The sequence below is a fragment of the Corylus avellana genome, chromosome ca5, assembly GCF_901000735.1.
Source record: "Corylus avellana chromosome ca5, CavTom2PMs-1.0".
Lineage (NCBI taxonomy): Eukaryota > Viridiplantae > Streptophyta > Magnoliopsida > Fagales > Betulaceae > Corylus > Corylus avellana.
Window position 1 is genome coordinate 4502133 of NC_081545.1, and position 19644 is coordinate 4521776.

A 19644-nucleotide genomic window follows, 5' to 3' on the forward strand; every position below is an offset into this window, starting at 1 on the left:
CTGCAACTCAAGTACTTCTCCGTCGAAAAAAAGTAATCCCAAAAGCACAGACATTCTTCTGCTTCTTCCGTGACCACGTGGTAGACATACACACTCTGCTGCGCGTTGCTAGCCAATGAACAAACGTACTCCGACACATCTTAGATGAACGGAGGACACCGGTGAAAGAACTGCGGGAGGGTTGTGTGGGAAAGCAGGTTTGGTACGACGTCGGTTGAGGATTCTCAGAGGATAACAGCCTGCGCGGCACAAGGAAGGCTTTCATGGTCTCTTCGTACCTTCTGGGGGTGCCGGTTTCACCACGAGTATGTTGACCAACAAATCATCATCTGCTGCGGGCAAAGGGGAATTTGCCATCTAATTCTGAAGAGAAGGTGAAGAAGAAGAAGAGTCGGCTCTTTTGCGTGCCAGATTCCTATTGGATCTTTGTAAGGAGTTTAGGAAATCAATAAATAGGACAAAAAAGAGCCCGTCTTCCAAATATGGGAAACCCAATGAGGCCCATGCCTTTTATCAGTTTGATGGCAAGAACAACCGCAACAATTATAAAGGATAATAGTTTTTTTTTTTAAAAAAAAAAAAAATTGGGTTTTCTCCAATCTAATCTTTTATGTGTTCAATCTGTCCTGCCTTGGCAAGTTAGAACTATAAGAATATCTCTACCTCTCTCAGATTTTATTTTTTTTTTAATCTGAGAGAGGTTGATTAGTTTTTCAAGATTCTACCATCAGCTAGCATAAACTTTTTAGAAATTACTTGAATAACTATATTGTTTTTACTACAATATTTTACAAATTCACATTTTACAAAAACAAATATCACATGAATTGTTAACGTGATGAAAAAACAAATAAAAATTGACATATTCATCTTCAAAAGTGGAATTTAACTTACCAATGCTTGCAATTCTACTACAACTAATACAGATATGGATTTCCAGTAATGTTCACGTATGAGAGAGTTTACATGAGATATATTTGTCCGAATAGGAGGTGTTAGGCAGTTCAAAATTTATTTGGGCATGTAAGTCGCATATAAGATCTCTCACAATATGCTATCTAAATTGTTGGAAATCTCAATTCGCCTAAAGCTCTCATATAATTGAATGATAGTATTATAATATTAATTGATGTTTGCCGGATTGTGTTTGAATTTATGAAAAGAACTAGTACTGACGATGGCGTAAGGACGAGGTCTAAGACTTGTTTGAACGAAGCTTCTTTAGAAGGCTTATGGAAGGAGTCCAAAAAACCTCATTTGAAATGGCGTTCGGAATAGGTTCGGACGAGAAGGATCCAATGTGCCTCATTTGGATAGGTCCGAATGAGCTGATCATTCTGATCAAGATGGAGATATAGAACACATCGTTCGATGTATGATCGGACGACCAGTAAGGTAGTAGCGATCATTTGCTAGCTTATTTAAGTATTTTAACATGGTATTAGAATAGAAATCTTGAATTAAAACTCTGACCCAATAATTTATCTATTTCACTTGAATATTCTGAGTCATTTTTTACATGTTGAAAAGGAGTTTACAAAACACGTGAGAAGAAGCATTTAAATATTAATATCATCAATGTGGAAGTGTTGGAATATTAACATTATCAATGTGGACTGTTGAGGCATCCATGATTATACGATACGAACAAGAAACCTGCCCATGAATATTGCATGATTGCATGGCCAACATTAATTCACGATTTTCTGAGCCAAAAGAAAGAAGCAGCAGCAGAAAAATGCAGGTCAGTCCACTATCTGAGGGGGTGAAGAACTCTGTGCATCTTCTATTGATATTTCAGTCAAATCATCCACAGCACTGGGAATTAATGCCCTTTCAATCTTCTGCCCGATGCCATTCAATAACATTTCTTTTTCCAAGTGCAAGCAGTAGCTCTCAAAAACCCGAGAGCTCACTGTAACTCCAAAATCCAACAGAAAAAGCAATTCCAGCTCCAGCCTGTTTAATTCAGCATTGCTTACCCCTCCAACCCGAGCATAAAATGCATTGTTGTAATGCCTGTAATAGTTCAATGGAAGGGAAAGATCGTTAGTTTTCTAACAAACCTTGCCTATTCTTTTGGGAAGAACAGATTAATTAATCCTGCCTCTCAAGCTACATGTCCGCTGTATAGTCTTGTCGAGACTATGCGATTTAGTGAGAAGTAAAGAGAAAAAGACAGAAAACAAAACACAGAGAATTTACGTGCTTTCACAGTATACCTGGTATGCATTATATGCAATGATTCTGTTAAATTCATTGCATATTCAAAGCAGAACGAGCTGTAGTATTCCAATGGAATTGATCGAGTCAACCCAATTCAGAACAGTGTTAAGGTATTTCAGTTGGATTTCAATGGTTACATTTACATAGAAAAAATGTTCAAATATGAAAAACTCAAAGAGTACCCCAAAAACCAAACAGGCAAGAACCAATGACATATTTCCCTATAATGAACCACACCCACATCAAGAATACAAGCCAAAGGAAGATGAATACAGCAGGCATGTCACAGAGAGACACAGAGAGAGAGAGAGAGAGAGAGAGAGAGAGAGAGAGAGAGAGAGAGCTTACACATCATCTAGCATCTTAGAAGCAACCATAACGCTTGTAACAAGTAATCTATGCACATTCAAGGAAATGACGAGGGAGTCAGGGTGCCTGTGAAGCAGCCTGTCTATATACACATATCCAACCACAAAACAAGATGGACTGCAACTCGTGTACTTGTATAGCCTCTCCAGGTACTTGGGTATGCTTATGCTTGGTGCTCTCACGCCATCAAAAGCATTCAAGCTCTTCCCAACCCGACCCGAGCTGTATAAGCTTAACTCATCCAGCTGCTGGCTCAAGCACTCCACCAGCTGGTCATTTCGAGCCACCAGCTTCTCTAAAACGGAAGACAATATGGTTAGCACTCTCGGCGTGGTGGTCTCTGCGCTGCCCGGCTCCGGCTCCGGTTGCCGGATTTGGTTATTATACCCACCGGTAGCTAACATCTAGGCCATTTTGGTGGTTTTTCCGAGAGGTGTGAGGAAGAATTTGTAGTCATTTTGGATGCTTAAAAGACTTCAAAGAGTGGGGTGCTTCCGGGTCTATATGTTATCTAGTTTGTAGGGAGACGAACTGGACTTTTGACACGTGTACTTCCTGATCTGTCACTTCTAGGGATGGTTGGATATTAGTTTAGTAGATGGAATTTGGGTGATCTTGCTAGTGGGAAATAGGGATGTGGGCGAGACTGTGATTCTGAGCCATTGGATCTGAAGGGTAAATCAAAGATGGATTTTATTTGGACAGAAATAATTCATGAAATTGGAGGTGGAAACTAATTTGTATGGCATTATATTGGCATGGAATTTTCGAAGTAAACAAAAGAATGGCACGTTCTTCATGTCTCATGTCATGGACCTATCTTTTTGACACTACAATAGGAATGTCTATGCATCCGATAATCATGTAACATACATGTCTTTTATGTTTAAGGAACTGGAAAATGGTGGTGGTGATGGCTACAAGGCATGGCTGAATGTTAATAAAATAAAATAAATAAATAAATAAAGCGCAGCTTATTTAATGAACCGTGAAAAATAGATGTGCTATACATTTTTTTTATTTTTTTTTTTTTAAGTAAGATGAAAGGATACAAGAGAGGGGTTATTTGCACCGTCAAGAGGAAGGGAAAGATATGGAAATGAAGGCCGCCATTTTGCCATATTGTGGACACAGAAGTTTGAGCATTGCTCAGTCAGAAAAACTGGAAGGCACAAGGACATGAACACAAGGTCCCCTTTCTTAGGAACTTCGAGTTCAAGTGTCGATTGATATGTTAATGTCATCATCAAATCCACCAGTAAGGTACTACAATAAACAATGATACTGTAATAAATTGAATCAATATATCTATCAAATATCTAATGATTGAACAATCTTTTTTCTTTATGAACAAAGGAAAATTTTCAACATCCTCGTATAAAAATGAAGTCCCAAATAGAATGGTGAACCCTGGTGGCCAAAATATTTTACTAAACCTCAAATGATTCTGCTAGCAAGACATTGACCGTCTGATTCTCTATACACTGTGCACACTAGAATCAAGCAACTTCTTCTCTTCCTCATTTGGGATGTCATTCATTGAAAGCTGGATATTTGACTTGGAGTTCATCTTATTCAACTCATTTTCCACACGGAAGAAAATCCACTGAAAGCGGCGGAAAATCTCCAAGGCAGTGATCCCGAAAACGGTTAGGTAATTATGGCGAAGATGTGCAGACAACTTGTATGTCCATGTGCAACGCATTACAAGATTGCTTCCGATCACCCAAAAATAAACCTGCAATCCATATGCATAAAATAGGTCCATTTAAGGCATTCAAACACTTGTGTGACTAAAATACTGCAACAAAATAGGCCAAGCCTCACCCATTTTCGTCCATGTAACAGGTTTGAGCAGAGATGAGGTTTGTTGAACTTGAATATCCGAGTGAAGCCACTGGCAAAGAGAAAAAGATATTTACTCACAAAAGCATATTCATGGTGCAACAAGTTCTGAAAAAGTATGGTCTGTGTTCTTTATATGGCCTGCATCACTGTAACTTTAGTGCACAATAAGCAAATTTTATTGAAAAATCATGGTTGCCAAATAAGTAACCCAGGAAGTTATAATTTTACTCCAACGCTTTCTTTTTATAAGTAATTTACAATTTGGCTCCAAAACCTCCAACATTAACATTTGTGACAACTTAATTTGAAATCAAATGATCATGAGTTTGATGTGATTACATGTTCTAAAGTAACACCATATATGACTAAAAAGTTTATGGAACCCTTTTGGAAGAACAAGTGCCAAGAAAAATGCTTGTTTGTGCACATAAATCTAGAGGTCATCTGCTACAAGGATTTATGGTATTAATGTGTGATTAAGGTGACTCCAAAAAACAAGAAGTAAGAGTAATCGAAGGGAGAAGTTTGCTTAGTATGTAACAGTCTCAAGGTATTAAGAGTTGACATACCTCAAGTCCCAGTCTCGGGTCACATCCCAGTAGAATGAGTACAAAGAATTCAAAACACTAGAGAGAAGCCAGAGAGGCCGATAAAAGCTTGTCCACCTATCAGGGAAGACATGATATTTAAGGGCTGAAAGAAAAATCACTGGTACTGCCGTCGAATATTTTAAAGCTGAAACCATAAGCAAATAAAATCACTATAACATTGAAGCAATAAACCAGAAGTAACTCATAATTGTACAATAAAGTTGACAGTTTTAGATATGATGGTTACAAAATAACAATATAAACAGACCTAAAAATACTAATGGACAAGGAATTAATATATGTTAGGGAAATGGCGGAACCCAGCAGTTGAAACATAAATGAGCCAGTATAATGGACACCCTATGTTTCAAAAGACATCAGATGATAAATAATATAAAGATTTCATAAATGTGATAACCATGAGATCTTACCATTCAGAACGGCTGTTTTCTCCCCAGTATCCTTGTATTGCCGAAGACATTGGAAGAAACGAAAAAGGTAAGGCAAAACAAGAATTACAGGGATTGCAACAGAGTGACTGCCACAAACAGAATCAGCTTCAAACCATGCTATAGTGGCAACCTGCTTGATTTAAATGATATTTCTTAGCAAGAGAGAAGTGAAGCATCGACTTTATATGAAACCATTTTTAACAAAAAAAAAAAGGTGCAAATACTGATCGGCAGACTTGAATTATTGGAAAAACCTCAGGCTCCATTAGAAATTTCAGCAGTAAAAGGGGTCGGTTACTTGGGTTCATGGAGCTAAAGGCAGAGAATTCAAACAATGTTCTTCCTTGTTTTCACATATCACTGACCTCATTATCAATGTGGCACAATCATATATCGTACTAATTTTCTCACCGAATTCTCATGGGTAATGAATTGAGTCTCAAAACTATCTGAATGCATACTTAGCATACAAATATCAAGAAAAATTTAAAAGAACACTTAAGTTGTTCCATTGATGGTATAGTCTAACTTTACTTAGCCTTATCCCAATTCCCAGCCATATGGTATAGTCTAACATCTCCATTCTACTCTTATCAATTAAAAATATGTTACAATTTATACCAAAGTGAAGATAAAACAACTTCTTCAAGTGAATCAATTTGGTTATACCAAAAAAAAGTTCTGACAATTTCTGTACATGATATAAAATAATAACATATAGGGGGAAAACCTAATGTGTAGCATTTCAAATTGAACGAGAGAGAGAGAGAGAGAGAGAGAGAATAAAGAAAAAGTTGACTTTCAATTAGGGGAAAAAAGATGCAAATCTCACCAAAAAAATAACATAAAATGGAGCTGATTAGAGTCAATATGATAATATGCACAAAACCAGGCTTAGGAACAGAACATTAACCTGTCGATGGACCATTCTACATACTGAACGCTCCAAATCTGAGAAAACCTGCACAGAAGTGACAATTACAATCAATGAAAAAGGCATAGCGGGAAGTATAATTCCTGATTCTACCTTCCCAAGACAAGGTAAAACATGGGTAGCTTAACAACATAGTTACACTAATACTATACTTTTTCCACTAAAATAATTAATTAGGAAAAACATATGCATCTGTGTATGAACATGGTCACCAAAATAAACCGATTGTTTCATTCTCGGGCATTTTCAATGAAAATGGCACTCGAGATGGTGCCTCTACAAATGCAATGTTCATGTGATTTTCAACATCGAGAAATTATATGAATATGAATTATATATTTAAGTAAAAACCATAATAAGTGAAATTTGAGAGGGGAGATGGGTCTAACATCAGGTTCTAGCAAGGAGATGTGGTGATTAGACCTTAAAGGCATCTTTCCCAGTGTTGTTTTCATAGCTTGCTTTAAGGAGGCCTCGGTGACAGACCATATGCTATTTTCTAATGACACAATTTAGTGGAATATCGTCTTCATCAGAGCAGTGCATGATTGGGAGGTGAAGATAATCACTTTGTTCTTTAATTGATGAGTCGAGATGGCGAGGATAGAATTTGTTAGACCCCTTCCAGAGCCCCCCCCCCGGGGAAGTTTTTCTTTCCCGTGGAAGAGCATTTGGAGAAACAAGGCCCCTCCAAGAGTGGCTTTCTTTGTTTGGACAACAGCACCATGGAAGATTTTGACTTTGGATAACCTTAGGAAGAGGCATGTATAATGATGAACTAGTGTTGCATGTGCAAGGAATCCATCGACCATCTTTTGCTCCACTGAAAAGTAGCTCGAGTTTTGTGGGTATTGGTTTTCAATTTTCGAAACAAAATGGGTAATGCCTCAACGGGTAGTGGAGTTGTTGGTTAGTTGGAGAGGCTAGTTTGGTAGCTACTGTTGTATAGATGTCTAGAAGATGGTGCATCTATGTTTGATGTGGTGCATTTGGAGAGAACACAGTGCCAAGAATATAGAAATTTGAGATAAAATAAAAGATGGAAGACAATGGCAGAAGCAATAGAGAAAGGACAGTAATTTTGGGATGGTTTGACTTTAGCGGCCTACATCCTACATCCACCTTTGTGTCTACATTTTGATCTTATATAGGATTTTCATATTAGGTTTGAGAGATTTTATTGACTTGGATAAATTTACAATACAACTGAACTTATTTATAGAAAAAATCAAGTAGGTGGAGTGAAACAATTAAAATCACTCATATATGGCAGTACATTAATATGTAAAATCTCTCAAACCTAATATGAAAATCCTATATTCTAACATACCCCCTCAAACTAAAGTGTAAGCTTGAGTTTTGGAAAGAAGAATACAAAATTGACCTTTTTCTTTTAAAGACTTTTTTAAGTGGATCTGGGGCAGCAAGGACAAATATCTTATCTGTCGAACATGGCGGTGGTCAATTGCTAGATACTTTGGAAGGCTGTCGGATACCACGTCAATAGCAGTAGGCTGGGCTGGCTAGTGGCTAGCGATGCTTGTTTGTGTGTAGTCAGCGATGGGCTGCAGTTGCCGGTGATGGCTATCCAAATGGTAGACTGACGGCAATGGCTGGCAGTCGTGACCTAATAACTGGACCGAAAATGGATCATGATACTGGCTAACAAGGGTTGAAAGATTGGGCCTTCTATGGGCCAAACTAGTCTGACTATGGACCGAAGACAGGGTCTACTGTGGGTCAAAGAAAGGGTCAACTTGGGCCAAAAGACTGGTTATTCAGGTTGAAATGGGTCAGCAGACCTATAAATGGCATGTGCACTGCACATGAGTGCATGAACAGAAGCGTTGGAGAGGCAATCCATGGACAATTTCGTAAAATCACGACTTCGGGGTTTCCAAAGAACGATAAATCTGCACCTTGAGAACCTGATTCTGAAATTACTTTTCCAGAATCAGTTCCAGTGATGGCTTGTGAAAGCACAGACAGCGACGACAAGGGCCGTGTAGCGATGAATGAAGCACATGGTTGGATGGCAGAATGTTTTGGGCAGGGCCTGAGACCTCTATTGGGGCTGATTCTTGTGGTGTTGCGTGGATTTGCTTCCAACCTTGCGAATGGTGTACTCACAGAGTCAATAGGATGCTCAAAAAGCAGTGATCCGAAGGAGACAATGGTTGGACAATTGTGGGGGACGCCGGAAAGAACACTAGGAGGGTGGCACTGCCTGAAAGAACACCAGAAGCAGAAAGAAAAATATGGAGTCTACAGGAAAGTGGCTTTGATGCCATGTAGAAATTTGTGAAAAATGAAAAATGGAAGACAATAGCAGAAGCAACAGAGAGGACACAATAATTTTGGGGTGGGAATTGCCATTTAGTGCTACATTTTGATCTTATGGACTTGGATAGATTTACAACACAAATTAGCCTTTGGTGGGGAATATCTTTGTATACATCATGCCCTTTGTGCTAGGGTTACGCATTTTTGCGCTTTTCACTAAAATGAATTACTTATAATAAAAATAAAAACCTTTATGGGTGGATAGTTGCAATGATTTTCAATGAAATTAGCCTTTATGGGTGGATAAAGATATTTGCTCTCAACAATTCTCGCGTATCTAATTTTCAAGAATTTCTAAATTTGTGTTCTTCCTCTTCTCCCTAATTTTGGGTGTCCCTCTCGTACACTCCTTGTATACTTGGATTGCGCTCTTTCGCATTCTAATAAGATTGAATTACTTATTAAAAAAAAAAAAAAAAACATAGAATATCATTTGAAACAATATCTATGAAATTCTTAAATATCAAACAATGTAAAGACATGGGAATTGAACTGGAGAATGGTTAAATCAGGAAAGATAACGCATACCTTTGCCATGGAGGTCAAGATATCAGCTAAGAAAAAATCAGAAAATGATATTGCCTGTATTCACCAAACAAACACCAAATATTCAATACAGCATACTAAGGCCTACATGAACAAGAAAATGTTTAAACCACCAAAACAGACCAGAATCTATATTCCTCTCCTACGCATCATTCTTTTGGGTTAGTGGTGCCATACTGCCATGTACAATTAAGGTGGGTTGTGGGTCAGTGTGTTTCCCAAGGCTCTTACACTCCCAGTGATAAGTAAAACCATACTTGCAGTGCATACCAATGACCACACAAACCAAGGTCTCCATACTGGGCATCATTAACGTTGTGGGATCAAGTCCTGCCAGGCTTTTCATCTCAACAGATTAGTGATTATACTGTTTATAGTGTATGTGTTTGTAACTAGGTTTGAATCAAGTATATCTGCATCGACACATTTCGCCACCACCTTAATTGACCAATGAAAGAATGAAGGCAAGCAATCAAATAGCTTTAGCTATATTCACAGGAATGCAGTTTAATGACAGTACATACCATTTTCAAGTATATCCTAGGAATCATGTGAGGAGCAACCTAATTTTTGTACTTATTTCCCTTTAGAGGTTATAATCCCACGTGCAGTGTCAATGAATAACGGAACTTAGAAGACACTTTAGAATGTTTGAAAGTACTTGTTTTTTTTTTTTTATCTGGAGTGCTATATCAATCAAAAGCATTGTAACTATTCATCAGTAAGTAGAAACACACAAGTTTCCTAGAAAAAAAAAATGATATAACAAAACAACACTTGCCTGTAGTGGTAGAAGTATACGCCAAAGAGTCCTTAACAAGTAATAGCGGGATGACAAATAAAAAATATCAAAAGGGAATATCAAAACCATTGCAACACCACAATATAAGAACACCTGCAGTAAAGTGCAATTCAAAGTTAACATGGTTGTAACAATTTTAACATACTAGCAAAGCTATAACAAAATAAGGAGATCACTTTTTTGTTAATGAGGGAATATCTGATGATAATCAATATATGGTATGATTCACTTATGATGAGATTACAGTACTCCTTGTTATACACAATGCAGGAGCACTAAAACCGAATTAAACAAGGAAAAAAATATATATATGTACAATGAATATCTCATTTATGCTTGGCAGGTTCAGTCATCCGGACAAGCGAGCTCTGTTCTGTTGTAGGGGAACTAATATTCAAGAGTCTGGCCAACTCCATGCAAAACGATATCAAAGTTGGGTATGAAATCTTATAAATGCATCAAACTTAAAGCAAAAACATCAAAGAACAAATAAAAGTTTCAACATAAATATCCCTTATCTTCATCCACCTTAATGCACACAGAATTGAACAAAGAATAAGCTCAGAAAAAATAAAATAAAATAAAATAAATAATTGAACAAAGAATAAAACCTTATATAAATTGCTCTGGGAACCCCTAACATGTGAGATGTTTTGATATATCAATGAAACCCCTGTTTCGACGAGCTAATATGTTTTAACATTTTAACAAAAATACTAACTACATACTTTTGGCAACCAAGGGTGTCACTCAGGTAGAAGCATTAAAACTGATCTAAGTTTTAGCTCTAGCCTAGGTAAATCCAAGAATGCAGCCACCTCATGTCGAATTTGTTTGAGGGTGAGAATTCAGACATATCAGAAGCAGCTCATAAAATATAAACAAAATATTGCAATAAGTTTTATACAGTGAAAACGAAATGACCAGCATCAAATAATCTAAATAAAATAATTTGTCAATAGTGTATATGAGTGGATGCATCTATTACACTGGTTGTGAAGCAGCCAAAGATACTTCTCCATGAGAATAAAGATAAAGATAAGCTGTCATGCTAGTTGGCACAATGATGGTCATCCATGTAGCACACTGCAAATATCAAATGGATGGTCAGAGTTACTGGAGAAATATTCACAATACTAATAAATATGATATATACGTACACACAAACACATACAAGTTTTTTTTGATTTGGCACCGGGTATCCGGAGCTTTGCTCCGACTAATCCCGTGGGTGCACAGGCCCTTGGCAAGGAGTTTCCCGCAAGTGCACCTCAGTTAATTCAGGGGGCGAACCCCCAGTCCAATGGCCCCAAGATGCAGTTTGCACTCAGTGGATTTCGAACCTAAGACTTCGAGGAGCATACTCAAAGTCCCATGCTGTCCAACCACTGAGCCAACCCTTTAGGGTTACATACAAGTTAACAAGGCTTAAAAAAGGTAGAAAAAATATATTAATGATTTAAAGGATAAATACAAAATATCTTTCCTGTATACATATGTAACCCCCAACACCTAATGATAAACACAATTTTTTTTCTTTCTTCATCAGTTATTATAAATGTAAAATCTAAGTCATGGTTGGACCTTAAATACATGAGAACTTGCAACATTTCTTCCTTGCACTCGTATAACAGCCATTTAATTTGGCTAATTCTTGTTCTAAAAGGTTTTTGCTGATTGCCAATAAAAACAAGGAAACAAACAGTAAATTGTTTGCCAGCCAAAGAAGACATTTTGTCAAACTCATATTACAAGTTAAAACCACTTCCACATCCCATTGACGACATTGTAAAACCATGAGACATGTTGAAAGCTATAATTTGGGCATCCTAATTCAAGAATCATATCCAATGAGGAAGATAATTTAGGTCTTCGTTCATTTCACATTGTACTGTGGTACAACCCAACGCCCCCCCCCAAAAAAAAACCAAATAGGTTATCAAAAGGATCTTAGAGACTTACCAAAGCACAAAAGTCAGTATCTTAGAAACAAGTCAACAAAATTTTGGCAAGCCATTACAGCATCGTATCAGAAGACAAAAAAATCAATACAAATTATTAGGTAATGAACAAACAATAACAGTCATTGCATTGGCTATAATTAGTACCTTCCAAATTTCTCTGTGAGTTAGATGATTTTGATCAAGATCAAAAATTTTTGCATAATTGACATTGGCTTGGGAAAAAAACCACAAATTGATACCCCAAAGCCAAACCATCATAGTCTGCAATACCAAATTAGGAGAAAATATGTTACTTCAAGGATAAAGAATGGAAGAATATGGAAAAGAGAGTCTACTCTCAATAAGAAAATCATGACTAACCACAAGAAGAAGAGGATTGTAATACAAAAATGCCTCATATAGAAACAAATCCCTTAAGTCAGCACCCATTCTCATTACAGAAGCCCATCCAATCTGCAAGATTCACAAATGCCAAATAAGAACATCTTGACAACGTGCAATACAAGACATTGCCACCACTGCTCCCATCAGTAATAAAAGACAAAAAAAGGAACTAACCTTGCAACAACAGAAACCCCAGACAAAGAGTAACAGTACCTGGAAGATAGTCTAAATCAGAATCTGGTAACAGATATTAAATAAATGGAAAAGAAAACAAAAACAAAAAAAGGGGACATAATAAAACAAATCTTAGACTTAAAACCAAAATGCAGTTGATCATGATTATTACATACCCCATAGACAGAGTAGAGAAGAAACCATGATCTCTATTTGTGACATTTTCTCAAAACATGAACAATTACAACATTAAATCTTTTTCTAAATTTGAATTATTTCCCAACCATCCAACATCTAAAATCATAGTTAAATGAAAAACAATTAAAAAAAATTTAGTATATCAAAACTAATAAAACCTTGAATCTCCATAATAAAATAGGCGATGGCATGATTGCTGCAGTGCTCACTGGTGTACTCACACCCTTCATATCATTTGCCTCTATTGAATGCAAGAAACCTTCCTCAACACCATTTTCCAGCTCACCAGTACCTAAAAGACATTCACCAACAAGCATTAGATGTAATGAAAAAGTAACCATCAAGGGAAAAAAAAAATTGTAACTACAAAATGCCCATAACTCAAAGGCTTGTAACTTAATTGTACCAAGATCAGAGAAAACAGGTCTGCTTCCAGACTTCCGTAAGTGTGGGCTATTGGAAGGAACTGTCACAGGACCTCCAAACATAGATGAAGATAAGCAAATAGTAATGTATTTCACAACTTAACCTACACTAAAGCCCTGCAATATGTGAAATTACAGAGAAAAATCAAGCTTCATAAAAGCACAATCATGAGACATTGATAATAGGCCATTACTTTAAACGCAAAAGACCATCACTTAAGGCATTCATTGAAATAGTAATCAACCATGACAACCATATCATTTCAAAGGGACAAAAAAAAAAGTCATAATTCTTTTAGGGGTGATAAAAGGGTACACGTGTAAAATATTAAACATTTTTCCATAGTTCCTAATTTTTCCTGATGATATAGTCACAGCAAAACAAATCAGGGCACAGTAATCTAAACTTTCCAAAGGATACCCAGACTCGTAGCATAAATTATGAAACAATGTAGAGTTGCTGTAATAGTATGAACGATTTGCCTGACAGGTTAACTATATAACCTTTCTTTATGAGAAACAACAACCTCATTAACATTAATTAGAGGCATCAAACAAATCAGACTAACTGAAATTCCAACTTCCAAGCATATAAATCAGGAACTAAGACGACCCAATATAGGTTTGTTTTTATTATAACAACCAATATCGCTTTGAGCATTGACTACCAGGCTGCAAAGCTCTACAAAAGCCTCAAATTTGTGCAAATATAATCCAACGTGTTTTCAATTACATTGGCAAAACAAGATCCAGACAACCAAACCCAATTGTTCGCAGTCAACACTAATTCAACAGAATTGAGAGTCGCAGCATATTCAGGGAGATAACGCTAACAAGTTCCCACATTTCAACAAGCAAAATGCACACCATACACATTATTTGATTATTCGTGGAATTCCTCGTTCTCTCCCAACACACCATACACATTATGTATTTTCACTTGCATCAACCAAACCAGTCAACAATTCTTGTCAATCAAAAGCAATATTAATTTGCAAAAAAGAATGAAAAGCCATAAGATCACGGCCTCCTGGACCTTAAAACCCAAACAATGAGAATTACAATCATAGAAAAAAAAACAAAATTATCAGAACAGAATTTTCCCAAAGTACTTCATGACAACCCAAACTCACAAATCCGACCAGAATCTTAAAAACCCAGAATTACCCATCAAACTCCAGTTCCAAAAAACCCGGAAAATCCACAAAAAGAACAAACGGTATAACACACAAAGAGAAAACAAAGAAGCAAAAACAGAGAGATCATAAGTGGATCAGATCCGAAGAGACTTACAGAGAAAGACTGGCACGGCTTTGATGATTTCTTGTCTTGAATTGCATGTGTCGCGCAATGCCAACCTTCTTCTGGGGTCGGCTGGATCTCTCTGACTGATCTTGGCGCAAATGGTTGAGGGGGTTTGAGTATTAAGGGCTAAGTAGGGGGACCAGGTAATATAACAATAGTATAGGGGTCATAATGAAAATTTAAAGAGTTTGGCTTGGATTTGACTTGAAATTAAGGCCTGTTTGGTTTCATTTTCGGAAACGTGTTTTGGGAGCTTTTTTTTTTTTTTTTTTTTTTGGTTGAAACTTGAAAGTGAAAAACAAGGTAAAGCCCACATAACTCCCTCAAATTACCACATTAATGATAATTTACCCTTTAAATTATTAATTATGACAATTTACCCCCAAAACTACCCAAACAATAACAATGTATCCTCAAATGCTAGCAAAATAACGAAATTACTCATATAAAATTTGTAATAAGATAAAAATACCCTTAAAATTTGAAAAAAAAAAAAAAAAATTATTTTTGTTTTTATTTTAGTAAAGGTAATTTCGTTATTTTGTTAAAATTATGAGTACATTGTCATTGTTTTGGTAGTTTGGAGCGTAAAAATTGTCTCAATTGATAGTTTAGAAGGTAAATTATTATTAAGGTGGTAGTTTGAGAGTGTTAAGTGGACTTTACCCGAAAAACAATTTGCATAAACTATGTTAGCCAAATTTTCATATTTTTTTTTTTCTATATTTCGGAATCCAAATACAATATGTCATATTCTTTGTCCATTTTATTATTATTATTTTGCTTGTGCTGGGAGGTGATTCAATTTCTTTTGGGTTTTCTTTGAAGGGGATAACTATAAAATATTATACTAATTCTAATTTTACTTTATTGAAAGAATGCACAAAAATTTTAAAACCCACAAAACATGCCTACTTTCATCATTATTGAAAACATGTCTACTTTATAGTGAGTAATACTTTCATTCCATTTCTTATCATATGATAAAACAGTAATTACAGAGTGACCGTTATGATAAGTGTTACAGGAACAGTTACGTAATTGAGGTGGTGGTTGATAAATTTTAATAATAAATATATTTAATTATTTAATAACTGATTAATTAGTCAAAGAATTTATAATATAATACTTTTCCTTTTTTTTCCCACTTGGCCACATGGTCAAACGGGCAAGTGAAAAAAGTTTGGTGCCGTTGCCTTGAAGTGAGCAAGCCACATGCCAACCAATAATCCCAAAGACCTGCCAACTACTAATCTATAATACACTTGCTTAGTTCTCAAACCATCCCTTGAATTTAAGCACTAGCATTTAATTGAATATTGAACTATATAATTACTAGGTAGGATTCTCTATATTTCAAGCAAATCAGAAATGATGTAATTTAAGATTAAAATTTTATTTTGTTTTAGTCAATGGTATATATGATATCGTATCATTTAAACATAGTACCACGTTATTTAAAAGTTTGAAAAAAAAAAAATCAAATTTAGTTCTTATGTTTTTATGGAACTTTAAAGTACTTAGCTTTTTAATTTCAACAATTAGGTCTTTACATATTCATTTGATTTCAAATAAGTTCGTATGTTATCCTATTGTTTGATTAATTAACAGTATGTCATGTAACTCGTGTTTGACATGTCATGCGCCAACTATACATTCATATGACACAATTACAAATGAATTATAAATATATTTTAAATAAAAATGAAAAAAAAAAAAAAAAGTTTAAAACTCTTAATTTATGGTATATTTGTAATTTTGAGTAACTTAACTGTCTCACATATAATTAACACATGACATGTCAAAGAAGAGTTGCATGATATTAATTGATTGGATCATTTAAATTAAAAATGACAGTCAAATTTTTAAAATTTTCATGTAAATTTATGTTAAAAACTCTAAAAATATATTAATTATATTTGATGTACCAGTATCCACCCGACTATGTCTAAATAGAGGAGGCCCATTGAAGCCGAACACTTGGGCCCGAAAAAACTAACCACCTAGGCCTAGTAGCTCGTTCAACCATTACAGTAAAAAGTAAAGAAACATGTGTAGTAAAGAATCGTTCATATTGCCACCTAGCTTACAGTGAATTAGGAAATTAGGATACTACTAGAAAATATCGGGTTAGTTATAGTGAATGAGTATTTTTGTCATCAAAAAATGAAAAGATAGAAATACTCATCCACTGTAACTAACCGGATGATCTTGTTCCGATTATAGTAAGGAAGGCGAAGATAATCCCTCATTATATATATATATATTGGTTTAAAACATAAGATTTAACTCCTATTAAAATTAGAATTAACTTGGTCTCTTTTGTGCTTTAATAAACCAACAATAAATGACAAAATAAAGAATTTTACCCCTAGAAAAGCTCGTAGACTCATAGTTGGGTTTAAGGCAGAGATCTGGAGATACGGAGCTAACATTAGAGAAGCTAAACATGTGTCTTATGAATAAGGACAAAGTTTTTCTCCAAATTAGGTTGGAGGAATTTTCTTCAACCTAGTCTATAAAAGTGACATGTATCCATTTTTTTAATAATGCTAAAAGTCATTCTTCTATCCCTCTTGTGTCACTCTAAAAAAGATATGGCTTCTAAAATCATCATTGGTATTGTGATTGATTTTTATTGAATTCTGATCAAATGATAATTTTAAAAGCTATTTCATTTTTACAGTAACACAAGAATAATTTCTAAAATTATTCGTGTTCTTAAGTTATATATAGAGTTATAGTATAACTCTATATATAACTTAAGAACGGGTTAAGGATAAAATGGCGTAAAACAAGGGCAGTCAAATTACAAGAGTAATACCTATTGACTTTTGGATTAATTAGAACCAATACAATGTTCATGTCAACTCATGCATATATGTTTCCTACACGTACATGAATATCAATTGAACAATCCTATGAGTGTGATTGTGATTGTGATTGTGATTGAGAAATAGATCTTTTAAATCAAAAAGTATTTTTTTAGCAAAAGCTTCATTTTTAAGTTTTTGCTAAAAATATGTTTTGACCATTTTTGAGCTTTTTAAACCCTTAAAAGCACTTCCAAATTTTTTTACCAAATTTGTCATTTTTTTTCTTTAAATAAACTTTTTGAGTGTTAAATGTATTTTTAGGTCCCTCAAGCGCACACCCAAACAGACCTTATAACTTATCAACCGTAATGATGTACCTAGGTGATTTATAAGAATTTTATGTCATGTATAATGTGAATTAAATAGATAAGCCTGATGAACAACATATCTAAATCTAATTATAAAGGTAATATATGGGTATCCAATCTTTATGAACTAAGTTTCCTTTTGTTTCGACGTAAAAAGAATTTTCTTTGAAACATATTTTTAACGAAATTATCTTTTAAAAAAAATTATTTAATTGTGTTAAAATATATAAAAAAAATATTTAATATTTTTCGTATATTCTATATTTAAAGGTCGATTATAATCAAATCAAGATGATTTAATTACCATACTTGTATTTACTCACTACCTTATAAATAGAGATTTGTATTGTAGACAAATAACTTAATGAAAGCACAATGTAGCCCTTAAGGCTATTTAAAGTCAGTTTGGCGTTTGAGAAATAGAGCTTTTAAGTTAAAAAGAGCTTTTAGGCAAAAACTTTATTTTCAAGTTTTTGTCAAAAGTGTTTTTTTAACCATTTTTAGGCTTTTTGGACCCTTAAAAGCGCTTTTAATTTTTTTTACCAAATAAGTACTTTTTTTTTTTTCAAACGGACTTTTTGAGTATTAAAAGCACTTTTAAACCCCTCAAACACATCCCAAACAGACCCTTAGAGTGGTGGACGTAGGTCTCTAACACCGAACCACCTGTAAATTATTTATGTTATTTTTCTATCTTGTTTTCGCTATTATTATTCAGTAATTTAGTTTTCCCCCACAAACTTCAACATTTTATCAGAACATCATCATTATTTCTACACATTGAAAATATTTTTCGACGTTTGGCTTATACAAACAACTAATGATGACAAAGAATAGTCAGCAACTTTCGATGAACACTATGGTGGGATTCCGGTGACCTCCAATGGTAGTGATTGACAACCAGTAGTAGATTTAGGTGAATAGAAGCTAATTAAAGCGAACTTCGGTGGCCGATTCCGGTGAACTTCTACGACAATGGATAATGAATTGTTAAGTATGACTTGAATTAAAAGTCATGGTGGGACCCAGTGATTTGTCTCCTTCTTCAAGTAGGAGAGGTTCTTGGTTCAACCGGTTTGCTCCTTTACATGTGGGTTTTGGAGTCCTTCTCCTATGTGTAATTGGACTCCTTGTTTGACTTATAGTATGAGTCCTAAACCAACATGTAAAAGGAGAGTTAAACTTTTATATAAGGAACAAAGTACAAAGTGAATTTGTGTGTGCCAAACGTGAATATATGTGAGCACCAAAGGGAGGAGAAAAAGAGAGAATTTGAGAGAAGAAGGTACAAGGGCTGCCACGGTGTTTTCTTTTTGGTGGTTTTTGAAGGAGCCAAAAACAAGTGATTAGAAGAAAAAGATGCTGCAGAGTGAGAGAAGAAAATAGAGATCAGTCACCATCTGTTCCAGCAAAAGAAAAGTTTGTACATCTGTCTTTTGTATTCAATTTTAGGAATAATCTCTCTTGTATGATAGTGAGATTTAGGTATATTGGGGCTTTGCGATCTGAGTGATTTTCTTTCTACTATTTTGTACTCCATATTTTGATAGTGGATTTCTCTGGGTCGTCTCCGCCAGTGGATGTAGTCTTGTTAAGCATAACCACTTAAATCTTTGTGTCGTGTGTGATTGCTTATCTTTGTTATTCGGTGTTCTTATTTTTCGCATCTCACGGGTCTTGGGAAATACGATTAATTTCCTAACATCTGGTATCAGAGCTGTTGGTTCGAGTGGGAGCGATGGCAAGTAAAGAAGGAAAGATGGGAATCGAGAAATTCGATGACAAAGATTTTGGGTATTGGAAGGTACAGATTGAAGATATTCTTTATGGGAAGGATCTTCATCAACCTCTTTTGGAAGAACAACCCGACGACATGGATGGTAGCGAGTGGACTCTGCTT

At 35.3% G+C, this 19644-nt stretch overlaps 2 protein-coding genes across 2 annotated transcripts; both read right to left on the reverse strand.

The window, feature by feature from the left end:
* Nucleotides 1–1581: 1581 nt before the first annotated feature.
* On the reverse strand, nt 1582–3069 carry LOC132182950 (cyclin-U1-1). Its single transcript, XM_059596325.1, has 2 exons — nt 2575–3069; nt 1582–2019 (listed from the first exon to the last, which is right to left on the reverse strand). Exons 1-2 carry the CDS (start codon nt 2997–2999, stop codon nt 1746–1748), a joined length of 699 nt encoding a protein of 232 aa, XP_059452308.1. The 5' UTR covers nt 3000–3069; the 3' UTR covers nt 1582–1745.
* Nucleotides 3070–3862: 793 nt separating this feature from the next.
* LOC132180785 (uncharacterized) lies at nt 3863–14640 on the reverse strand. Its single transcript, XM_059593730.1, has 14 exons — nt 14549–14640; nt 13237–13372; nt 12989–13122; nt 12633–12671; nt 12435–12527; nt 12219–12335; nt 11101–11196; nt 10090–10203; nt 9291–9344; nt 6399–6446; nt 5465–5615; nt 5013–5178; nt 4423–4492; nt 3863–4333 (listed from the first exon to the last, which is right to left on the reverse strand). The coding sequence occupies exons 2-14, from the start codon at nt 13316–13318 to the stop codon at nt 4073–4075; spliced, it is 1425 nt and encodes a 474-aa protein (XP_059449713.1). The 5' UTR covers nt 13319–13372; nt 14549–14640; the 3' UTR covers nt 3863–4072.
* Between the last annotated feature and the right edge of the window lie 5004 nt (nt 14641–19644).

Excerpts from the sequence above, each read along its gene's own strand:
- LOC132182950 (XM_059596325.1), bottom strand. The coding sequence starts at position 2,999 with ATGTTAGCTACCGGTGGGTATAATAACCAAATCCGGCAACCGGAGCCG. Across the intron at positions 2,020-2,574 it reads TCTAAGATGCTAGATGATGT|GCATTACAACAATGCATTTT; the intron begins GTAAGCTCTCTC and ends GAACTATTACAG.
- LOC132180785 (XM_059593730.1), bottom strand. The coding sequence starts at position 13,318 with ATGTTTGGAGGTCCTGTGACAGTTCCTTCCAATAGCCCACACTTACGG. Across the intron at positions 6,447-9,290 it reads TCTTGACCTCCATGGCAAAG|GTTTTCTCAGATTTGGAGCG; the intron begins GTATGCGTTATC and ends ACTTCTGTGCAG. Across the intron at positions 4,493-5,012 it reads ACCCGAGACTGGGACTTGAG|TGGCTTCACTCGGATATTCA; the intron begins GTATGTCAACTC and ends TCTCTTTGCCAG.